This window comes from Piliocolobus tephrosceles, chromosome 19, assembly GCF_002776525.5.
Source record: "Piliocolobus tephrosceles isolate RC106 chromosome 19, ASM277652v3, whole genome shotgun sequence".
Classification (NCBI taxonomy): domain Eukaryota; kingdom Metazoa; phylum Chordata; class Mammalia; order Primates; family Cercopithecidae; genus Piliocolobus; species Piliocolobus tephrosceles.
Window position 1 is genome coordinate 6,157,160 of NC_045452.1, and position 11,100 is coordinate 6,168,259.

The window sequence follows — 11,100 nt, forward strand, 5'->3', positions numbered from 1 at the left end:
TAGGGGTTTGAAATGCTCTGACACATTCCTGGGTATCTATAAAATGCAAAGGTGCACCACGCTGTGAGAAGAGGGGCTCAGTGTGCCTAAACTGCTTTTATAAAACACTGTAGGCTGGGCGTGGTGGCTCACATCTGTAATCCCAGCACTTTGGGAGGCTCAGGTGGGCAGATCACCTGAGGTCAGGAGTTCGAGACCAGCCTGGCCAACATGGCAAAACCCTGTCTCTGTTAAAAATACAAAAAAATTAGCTAGGTATGGAGGCACATGCCTGTAATCCCAGTTACACAAGAGGCTAAGACAGGAGAATTGCTTGAAACCAGGAGGTGGAGGTTGCAGTGAGCTGAGATTGTGCCACTGCACTCCAGCCTAGGTGACAGAGCAAGACTTCATCTAAATAAATAAATAAATAATAAACACTGTAGCTTATGCCAAACAGATTTTCCTTTCTGGGATAATGGAATTTAGATGTGAGCTAGGAAGAGGACACCAAGCCACCAGTCCCCACTCAAAACCCTGGACACTCAGTCTCTATGAGCTTCTCTGGCAGACAGTATTTCATACATAGTTGTCGCAGTCATTGTTGGAGAAATATTATGTGTCGCTGTGATTTGTTTGGGCAGGATTCTTAAAAGCTTGTGCTTGGTTTCAAGTGGACTTTGCTACACATACCTTTTCTTGTTGTTTATTTTGCTTACTACTACTGTGCTGTGATAAATCATAGCAATGTGTATGACTACACACTGAGTCCAGCGGGTCCTCCTAGAGAACCACTGAACCTGGGAGTGTTCTTGGCTTCCCAACACAGGTGGCTACACAAGAAAAAAAGCAATCAATAGACACTGTCCCTGAGGAAGTCCAGACACTGCATATGCTAGAAAAGACTATATGACCTGCTTTAAATATTTTCAAAGAGTTAAAGGAAACTATGTTTTGTTTTGATTTTTTTCTTTCTTTGGGTATATACCTAGTAATGGGATTGCTGGTTCAAATTATATTTGTGCTTCTAGATCTTTGAGGAATCACCACACTGTCTTCCATAATGGTTGAACTAATTTACATTTCCACCAACAGTGTAAAAGTGTTTTTTCTGCACAACCTTGCTAGCATCTTTTGTTTCCTGACTTCTTAATAATACTCGCTCTGACTGGTGTGAGATGGTATCTCATTGTGGTTTTGATTTGCATTTATCTAACAATCAGTGATAATGAGCTTTTTTTGCACATGAGGACACTATGTTTAAAGAACTACAAGGCAAGTAGTACAATTATGCTTAACTGAATAAAAATAACAAGATGTAAATTATAAAAGAGAACCAAACAAAATTTCTGGAATTGAAAGTAAAACAGCAACTAAAAAAATTTATTGCGGGAATTTCTACTAGTTTCCTAGAGTTGCCAAAACTGATTACAAAAATCTGGGTGGCTAAAAACAGCAGAGACGTGCCTTTTAGTATTCTTTGTAATTTTATGGACGTGAGGTGTTAGATAAAAGAACTCATCAAATAGACTCTTAGTGTGAGGTTTTATGGGGATCTGGAGGAGTTACGCTGTGTTCGTATTGTCACTGTAGGTGTCAGAAGCTAAAATGAATTTTGGTGTCTTTTTTTTTTCTTTTTCTTTTTTTTTTTTTTCTTTTTGGAGATGGAGTCTCTGTCACCCAGGCTGGAGTACAGTGGCATGATCTCAGCTCACTGCAACTTCTGCCTCCTAGGTTCAGGCGATTGCCTCGCTACTAGCTGCGATTACAGGCACGCACCACTACACCCAGCTGATTTTTTGTACTTTTAGTAGAGACAGGGTTTCACCATGTTGGCGAGGCTGGTCTTAAACTCCCGACCTCAGGTGATCCACCCACCTTAGCCTCCCAAAGTGCTGGGATTACAAGCGTGAGCCACCGCGCCCGGGCATGTTTTCGTCTTCCCTGGTTTTGGGGGTTCACTGGAGACTTCTTCGCCACAAGGTCTGAGACTGGCAGTTCCTTCTGTTGCACTCCCTGTAATATACAGGGGTCCTGAGGACAGAGTGGTGTGGTGTGGAGGGGCGAAAGTGTTGTCTAGTCCTGTGATAAGTCTTCTAGGGAGTCCAAGGCCCTGGGCTGTGACCTCCAGAAGTGTCTCTCAGTTTTCCCCTCTTTGGGGAGATTGAAAGGATAGAGGCACTGTTCTGCAAAAATAGTTGTCCTTCAGGTCAAATTTTCACTTTTTTGAAAACATTTTTTATTTTCAGGGGTTTTGGGGAAGCAGGTGCTATTTGGTTACATAAGTTCTTTCATGATTTGTGAGATTTTAGTGCACCCATCTCCTGAGCAGTATACACTGAACCCAATTTATAGTTCTTATGCCTTTGCATCCTCACAGCTTAGCTCTCTTTTATGAGTGAGTAAGGAGACTGGAATACTCTGGGCATACTTCAAGACTGTTGCTCTTTTTCTCCCCCTGCTGGAGGCACAAAGGTATTTTTCTCTTATCTTCACCCTGAGAACATGAGAGTGGAGGTGTTCCTGGAGATTAAATGTATGAAAATGTGAGGACCCCCATAACACAGCCCCTCCCTCCAGAGTGTTCACCTCTCAAGCTGGTCCTCATGGAGCCTCCCGCAATCCACCAGTTACCGTGTGAAATTTGCCTGCCCAGGTACTGGCTCCAACACAGGCCTCTGCTCATCCGAGCTGTGATTCTCTGCATCTGCTGTCCTTCCAATTTACAGAGCAGTAGTTCAGCTGTGATCTCACTTCTCTGGTGGATCTAAGAAGAGTTGTGGATTTCCAGTTTGTTCAGCTTTGTTGTTGTGAGGACGGGAGTGATGACCTCAAAGCTCTGTACATATTAACCTGCAAACTGGAAGCTGTGGAGGGGAGAGTCACTTAGAACAGCATTGCACAGGCCACCCAGATCCTGCTAAGGTGGCAGCTGTGGTGGTGGCCAGGGCAAGTTTGGAGGAACGTACTTTCCATAGGACCCAGCACTCCCCTTCCTGTGCAGCTGACCAAGAGAAATCAAAACCAAACTTCCTTTTCCACAGACATATTTGAGTGAGGCTGGGTTGTCTTTCTATATTTCGATCAAACAAGATATTGAGACAGATTGCAGGAGGAGACAGGAGAATCCAATTGTCCTTCATTTTGCAAAAATGTACAACAAGGCCACTCAGTCCCTTATTTGTTTTGGAGATTATAATTATTTCTTTTTTCCCATAATGCTATCCTGAAGCAGATACTATATTTTTCATAAAATGATATTATTTGCATTTTCATGTGTGTGATTTTTCAATCAGTGGTTCTCAATTGCCCATCTTTCATTTCATATTTAACTTCTTGTTTTGAAAGAAATTTAGAAAAGCTGCAAAAAGTAAGCACAAAAGTCCTAGCGGTCCTTCTGCCAGCTTCTAACGTCAACATCCTGCATCACCTTAGTTACAAGTGTGGAAATCAGGACATTCGCACGGATATATGATTAGCAAATAAACTGCAGACCTTACTTGAATTTCACCAATTTTTCCATCGCTTTCCTTTTTCTGTTGCAAGATCCAATCTAGGATTCCACACTGCATTTAATTGGCAGGTGCTCCTTGGATGCCTCAGTCTGTGCCAGTTCCTCACTGTTTTCTTGTCTTTCATGCCCTGGCAGTTCTGAAGAGTACTGGTCAGGTATTTTGTTGAGTGTCTCTGAATTAGTGTTTCTCTGATGTCCATCTTCTCATGATCAAATTGACAATTTGCTTTTAATGGAGAGGATACCACACATGTGATGCTGTCTTTCCTTCAACGTGTCACATCAGAGGGTACCTGATGTTGCTGTGTCTTGTGTGCAGGGTGATACTTGATCACAAAGTTCATGCCGTGTCTGCCATGTTTTCTTCTGGGAAGGTTATTGTTATTTTTTGGTGGTGTTAACTTAATCTTTCTTTTTTTTTTTTTCTTTGAGATGGAGTCTGGCTCTGTCACCCAGGCCAGAGGGCAGTGGTGTGATCTCTGCACACTGCAACCTCTGCCTCCCAGGTTCAAGTGATTCTCCTGCCTCAGCCTACCAAGTAGCTGGGATTACAGGCATGCACCACCATGTACAACTAATTGTTTTGCATTTTTAGAGGAGATGGGGTTTCACCATGTTGGCCAGGGTGGTCTCAAACTCCTGACCTTAGGTGAACCACCCACTTTGGCCTCCCAAAGTGCTAGGATTACAGGTGTGAGCCACCATGCCCGGCTGGTGTTAACTTCAATAGGTAAGGCATACTCCGGAGACAGTATGTTGAGGTTATGTCAATGTCCTGCATCTTAGAATTCTTCATAGAGATTTCAGCTTCCTCGGAAGATTCTTGTCTACAACAGTGATTCCTGTATTTCTTGCTTCGATGTGATTCTCTATTTCCCTCATTCTTTCTACATTTATCCATTGGAAATCTTCTGTAAGGATGACTGGTCCCTTCTTCTACACTTGTTTATTCATTCAGTTATTTATATCTGTATAGACTTGCTGATACTACTTTATTATATGGCTTCTAATTTAATACTATCAATACTCACTTTCTAGCTAGGATGCTTTCAGTTCTGGTCATTGGGAACTCCTTCAGATGGGCTCCTGTGTCCTTCCAGCTTGCTCCATCTTTTAGTGAGCACCTCCTTTCCTCTGTATAACAAGGTATTTTGGGTTCATCTTGTATTTTTTTTCCCTCAGCTTTGAAATCAAGTCCTTCTTCAGTGAGACCTGGCTCTTTTGATTAGAGGACAGCTCTCACTGTACACAAAACATTCATGGAAGTCATTTGCTGAAGGACAGAGCAACCCAGACCCACACAGCTCCCAGGCCATAGCACAGAGTTTCTGCCCCAGGAAGGGGTGTGACAGTCCGAAAAGACTGATAGGTAGGTCCCTGGCCCTGCCCTGGCCCTCCCTGGCCCTGCCCGAGGGGAGTGACTTTGCTTAAATCAGAGCAGGAAGAAAGTTCTGCACCAGAGCGTAATTGGAGCCAAAGGGCATCACAGTAGCTAGCAGTCCTCTGTGGGAGCTCGTGCCCCCTAAAGCACAAAGGTCTGTACGTGTTTATCCCCTTGCCCCTGAGCCCGAGTGCAACTCCTGGGCATGGGGGGAAGGAATGACGTTTGATTGATCTCTGAGTCCCTAGCTCTCCACACAACCTCCATCCATGAGGCCTCTGAGGACTGCTGTAGAAGGAGTCACCAAAGGAATGAATCCAGCAAGCCAGGCCTGACTCCAGGGAATAACTGAAGGAGAGCTCGCGCAGGGACTAAAGCGTATTTTACATAATACAGACTTGGATATCTGGTGTGTATAGGATAGGGACAGTGTTAAACATCCTACCATGTACAACTCTCTTCCCCTAAAGAATTAGCCATCCCCAAATCTCAGTAGTGCTGAGGTTGACAGCTCTTGGCTTATATCCTTCCTATTAGATCTGGAGATCTGGGAGAATTGGGTATAACACCTTCAGTGATCGACGGGGGAATTTGCAGTCATTGTGGGCACCTGTTTTTCCTGTGACTGTTGTGCGCTCGTCTCTCCTTCCAGTACCTATTGTGCCACCCCGTACCGCCCCCCAACACACACACACAACCGTCCCGCCTCTTGCCATTGCCAGCAGGTGGCTTGCACAAGTACCTTGGTGCGCTACTCCATTAAGGTCGCTCTGTCACTCGCACCTGTTCTTTGCACATGCACCCACTCCCTCAGATTTAAAAGGTGCATTGCCCAGCAACAGAAGAAACTGCTTTGGCAGCTTGATGAGGACACTCAGAGCTTAGCTCTGGAGAATTCGAGCATCCAACTGTACCCCACTGCTCCCAGGACTGGTTACCTGGGCACTCTGCGCCCGTTATTCTTGTCCCGGCCTGGGGCGGAGGACCTGCCAGTAGGGCTCAGTTGCCTGGAGCCTGTTCAGCCCATCCCACAGTTGACTTTGCATGGGGGATCTCCCCGTTGCTCCTGTCCCTGGATGGAGTGGCAGGCCATCCTACAAGCACCCGGACACTTGGCATCAGTGGTGTCAAGACAACTCCAAGAAGGTTTTCCGTGATCCTGCAAGCCGGTATGTTCCTTCCTGGTGATCCTGCCTTCAATTTGATTGCACAGGTACCACAGCAAGCCAGTGCTGTGTGCTCCAAATTCCAGGGCATCCTCCAGCTCAGCCACTGCACTGAGCACAAGGAATCTCTTTGGGGCCCAGGAGCAGGGAGTCACCCCTTTGGGACGCACAACACCCGGCGGTCCCCAGACTCGTGTCCAGGGAAGATCGTGTTGAAGGCCCTTAAGGAGAGCGAGGCGGGGATGCCTGAGCAGGACAAGTACCCCAGAGTCCAAGAGAATCCTGATGATCAGAGAAGGGTCCCCGTGGTCACCAGGGATGCAGAGTCTGCATTTAGGCCCCTGCAGGACAATGGAGGCCCCTCTCCTTTTGTGCCCAGGCCTGGGCCACTGCAGAGAGACCTCCATGCCCAGAGGTCAGAAGTCAGATATAACCAGAGATCCCAGACCTCCTGGACGAGCTCGTGCACCAAACGAAATGCCATCTCAAGCTCCTACAGCTCCACGGGAGGCTTCCCGTGGCTAAAGCGGAGGAGGGGCCAGCCTCATCCGACTGTTAGCAGACCCTCAGTTCCTCAAAGATAGTGAGTGAGGCCAGGCCTCAGGCTGTCCCTTCGGATCACACCCAGTGTGAAAAGGTGGCAGACACAGCACCAGGGCAGACACTCGCCCCGAGGACTGGCTCCCCCAGATCCCAGGCCTCTAGGCCCCGTAGACGCAAGTTTCCCCTGCTGCCACACAGGCGAGGGGAGTCTCTGGGGTTCTGGGTCCCTGCTGAAGACCTGGACCTGGAGAAGGAGGTGGGATTCCAGTGCATCAACAGTGGACCGCGGGGTGAGGCCAAGGCCATCTGGGACTGCAGACCCTCCTGGCCTTCCCACACTTTGTCCTCACTTGAAACTGGGACTTCTGGTCTGCCTGCTGTTTCTGAAGCACCGAGCATGGATGCACAGCAGGAGAGAGACAAGTCCCAAGACTCCCGGGGCCCAGTGGCCCCCCTAGCATCTGCTGCAGAGGCTCCCTCTACAGCTCCTGTGTCTGGGAAGAAGCACAGACCACCAGGCCCCCTGTTCTCCTTCTCAGATCCCCTTCCTGCCACCTCTTCCCACTCCCAGGACTCAGCCCAGGTCACCTCGCTGATTCCTGCCCCCTTGCCAGCTGCAAGCATGGAGGGCAGCATGAGAAGCCCAAGGCCTGGCACTTCTGGAGCCAGTTCCACCCCTGCAGCCACACCCATGGGCTTTGGGAGCAGAGAGGCAGCCCCACCTCTGAGTTCCCACAGAAGAAAACAGGTAAGGAGAAAGGCCCTGAGCACCACACATGGCAATGGGGCATGAGGGGGCCTGAACACCAGGGGGCCCCCAGGCTGAGCACATCCATGGTGACTGTGGGACCTGGCGCAGGGAGCAACTCTGTTGGGTGGCACTTTTGTCTTTACTTTCCATCACATCCCTGGGGGACCATGTAAGCAGACACCCCCAGTTGCAAATCGGGGACCCAGTGCCACTGCAAATAAGGCAGGCTGCACGTGCAAGTCTGGGCCGGCCTCTCACCCTAGCAACACCACTTCCTGCGTGGGCACAGCAAGGGGGAACCTGGCCTCTAAGGTTCCCTCGTGCGCTGTCAGGGGTTCTGCTGGACACAGGTCCAAAGGACCATCGTCCAGCTCATCCTTCTCCACGTTGGGCTTTCGAGCCCGTCATAAATTCCTTGCCTAGAGTGAGGTCCAGAAGAGTTTTCTCTAGGTTTCCTTTTAATACTCTTGTTGTTTCGTATCTTACGTTCAAGTCTTGTACCTATCTCGAGGTGATTTTTGTGTATGTTGAGAGATAAGAGTCCAATTTCTTTCTTCTGCATGTGGCTATCCAACCCTCCTAGTACTATTCATTGAAGAGGGAGTCCTTTCCCCAGTGTGTGTTTCTGTCGGCTCTGTCAAAGATCAATTGGCTGTGAACATGTGGCTGTCTTTCTGGGCTCTCTCATCTGTCCCATTGATCTAAGTGTCTAGTTTTATGCTAGGATTATACTATTTTGGTAATTACGCACTTGTCAAACCTTTTGTAGTTGTAATTTGCAGTGAAATGGAATGCCTCTAGGTTTGCTGTTTTTGCTGAGAATGACTTTGGGTCTTTGAGATCTTTTTTGGTTCTTTTTTATGAATTTTAGGACTTTCCAATTCTGTGAGTGGTGACATTGGTATTTTGGTAGGGGTATTGAATCTCTAGACTGCTTTGGGCAGTGTGGTCATTTTAATGCTATGAATTCTTACCATGAGCATGAAATGATTGTCCATTTCTTTCTCTCCTCTTAAACATTTTCTCAGTGTTTTGTAGTTTTCCTTGTAGAAATCTTTCACCTCCTTGGTAAAATTTCTTCTGTGGCATACGTTTTTCCATTTTGTTGCTATTGTAAATGGGATTGCCTTCTTAATTCTTTCCCAACCAGACCATTATTGGCGTATAGAAATGCTGCTGATTTTTGTCGTCGTTGTTGTTGATTCTGTATCCTGCAAATGACTATATTAATGTATTTATCAAGTCTAGGAGTTTTCTGGTGGAGCCTTTGTATGTTTCTAAATCCAAGATCACATCTTCATCAGACAAGGATAATTTGATGTCCTCTTTTCCAACGTGGATGCCTTTTACTGTGTTCTCTTGCCTGATTGTGTGATGTCGAATAGGAGTGATGAGAATGGGCATCCTCATCTTGTTCCTGTTTACAGAGGAAAATGCTTTCAACTTTTCTCCATTCTGTAGTAGGTTAGCTATCGCTTTGTCATATACAGCTTTTATTATTTTCAGGTATGTTGGGGTTTTTTTGCTGTTATGTCTTTATTTTTGTTTTTTGAGATGGGAGTCTGGCTCTTGCCACCAAGGCTGGAGTGCAATGGCATGATCTTGGCTCACTGCTACCTCCCTCTCTTGAGTTCAAGTGATTCTCCTGCCTCAGCCTCCCAAATAGCTGGGATTACAGGCGCCCACCACCACACCCGGCTAATTTTTGTACTTCTAGTAGAGATGGGGTTTCACCATGTTGGCCAGACTGGTCTCGAATTCCTGACCTCAGGTGATCCACCCACCTCGGCCTCCCAAAGTGTTGGGATTACAGGCGTGAGGCACTGGGGCCAGCCCGGCCATTTTCAGGTATGTTTCTTTTAGGCCAAGTTTGTTTGTTCCTTTTTTCAAGACATGTTCTCACTCTGTCTTTCATGTTGGAATACAGTGGCACCATCAAAGCTGCAGCTCTGAACTCCTGGGCTCAAACAACCTCAGCCTTCCGAGTAGCTGAGACTACAGCTGCACGTCACCAGAGCAGGCTAGTTTTTGTTTTTATTTCTTTGTAGAGCTCTCTGTTCCTCAGGTTGGCCTTGAACTGCTGACTTCAACTGATCCTCCCAGCTCAGCCTCCCAAAAGCATTGGCTGAATTGACAAGGATGAGCCAGCACCTGGCCCAGAGTCACATTTTAACATCACATCCTCACTGCTGGGCTCAAGTTTTGGCAGTGACTGAAAACCCTAAGGGGGTGTTTCTGGTCAGGCCCTGCCCAGTCTGTGCATAGGAGGGGAATGGAAAAATGGCCTGTGGATGGTTCTTTTGGAGAACTGGCCAGACAAGCGCTGAGATGCCGTTTTCTGGAATACAGGGCCTTGTGATGTCCAGCCCAGCTGCCAGGTCCAGGGCCTTCGGCACCATCTAGTTTGTGAGCTCACCCAGAAGTGGCCTCGGTTGCCCAAAACAGCTTGTCTCCCTTCCAATCTGGTCCCATTTGAGAGATGCAACTGGCCCCTGTCTTCCAAGAAAACATTTCAGTGTGTGTTTGTCTTTGTCCCCACACTGGCTGGCCTCTCTGTACCCTGAGAACTTGGGTTATGCAAGGCTCTGCCAGTCAGCTGAGCATCATGAAGCAGCTCTCTTCTGTTCCAGTGAGGCTGACCAGGCTCCAACACCCCTGCCCCGGGTCTGACTCTTCTCCGTCTCACCCAGAAATGACCCCCAACCTGATCCTGCTCCCTGTCTTCTAGCAGCTGCTCTTCGGAAGGGCATTTTGGCCTCAAAGGCTTAGCGTGTCATTTTCTGTTTTCTGTTTATCTTTCCAGAGCTGTTTGGGACAGCCCATGTGTCAGTCCATGTACTGCTTCTTGGGAAGGCAATCGGGGCTTTCTTTTAGGGGTGGGTATAAAAGTTCTTGTGACATTTGTTTATGAAATCAGCCTTCACTACATGGATAGGACCAGCATACTTCTGTGGCATGAATCTGCCATCTTACTACGTTTTTTTTTTTTTATTTTGTATTTTATTTCTTGATTTCTTTTGAGACAGAGTCTTGCTATGTCTCCCAGGCTGAAGTTCAGTGGCGCAATCTGGGCTCACTGCAACCTCCACCACCTGGGTTCAAGTAATTCTCCTGCCTCAGCCTCCCAAGTAGCTGGGATTACGGGTGCACATCACAATACCTGGCTAATTTTTGTATTTTTAGTAGAGATGGGGTTTTGTCATGTTGCTGGAGCTGGTTTCAAACTTCTGACCTCAGGTGATTGACCCGTCTTAGTCTCCCAAAGTGCTAAGATTACAGATGGCCATTTATTTATTTGAGATGGAGTCTTGCTCCATATTTTATTTATTTATTTGAGACAGAGTCTTGCTCCATCACCCAGGCTAGAGTGCAGTGGCGTGATCTCCGCTCACTGCAACCTCCACCTCTCAGGTCCAAGCAATTCTTCTGCGTCAGTGTTCTGAGTAGCTGGGATTACAAATGCCGGCCACCGCACCTAATTTGTATTTTTAGTAGAAATGGGGTTTCTCTGTCTTGACCAGGCTGGTCTCAAACTCCTGACCTCATAATCCACCCACCTCGGCCTCCCAAATTACAGGCATAAGGCACCGTACCTGACCACATTTATCTTTTTATTTATTTAGAGACGGTCTCACTCTGTCGCCCAGGCTGGAGTGCAGTGGCACTATCTCAGCTCACTGCATCCTCTGCCGCCACGGTTCAAGCAATTCTCATACCTCAGCCTCCCAAGTAGCTGGAACTACAGGCTCCTGCCACCACACAGGTA

At 47.4% G+C, this 11,100-nt stretch overlaps 1 protein-coding gene across 1 annotated transcript in view; it reads left to right on the forward strand.

Moving 5' to 3' along the window:
* Window positions 1-5,939: 5,939 nt before the first annotated feature.
* LOC111534196 (putative POM121-like protein 1) overlaps window positions 5,940-11,100 on the forward strand; it is a 5,921-nt gene continuing 760 nt past the window's right edge. Inside the window, 3 exon segments of the mRNA XM_026448224.1 lie at window positions 5,940-6,571; window positions 6,574-7,331; window positions 10,138-10,187. Of these exon segments, the coding sequence (XP_026304009.1) occupies window positions 6,046-6,571; window positions 6,574-7,331; window positions 10,138-10,187 (1,334 nt within the window). The 5' untranslated portion in view covers window positions 5,940-6,045.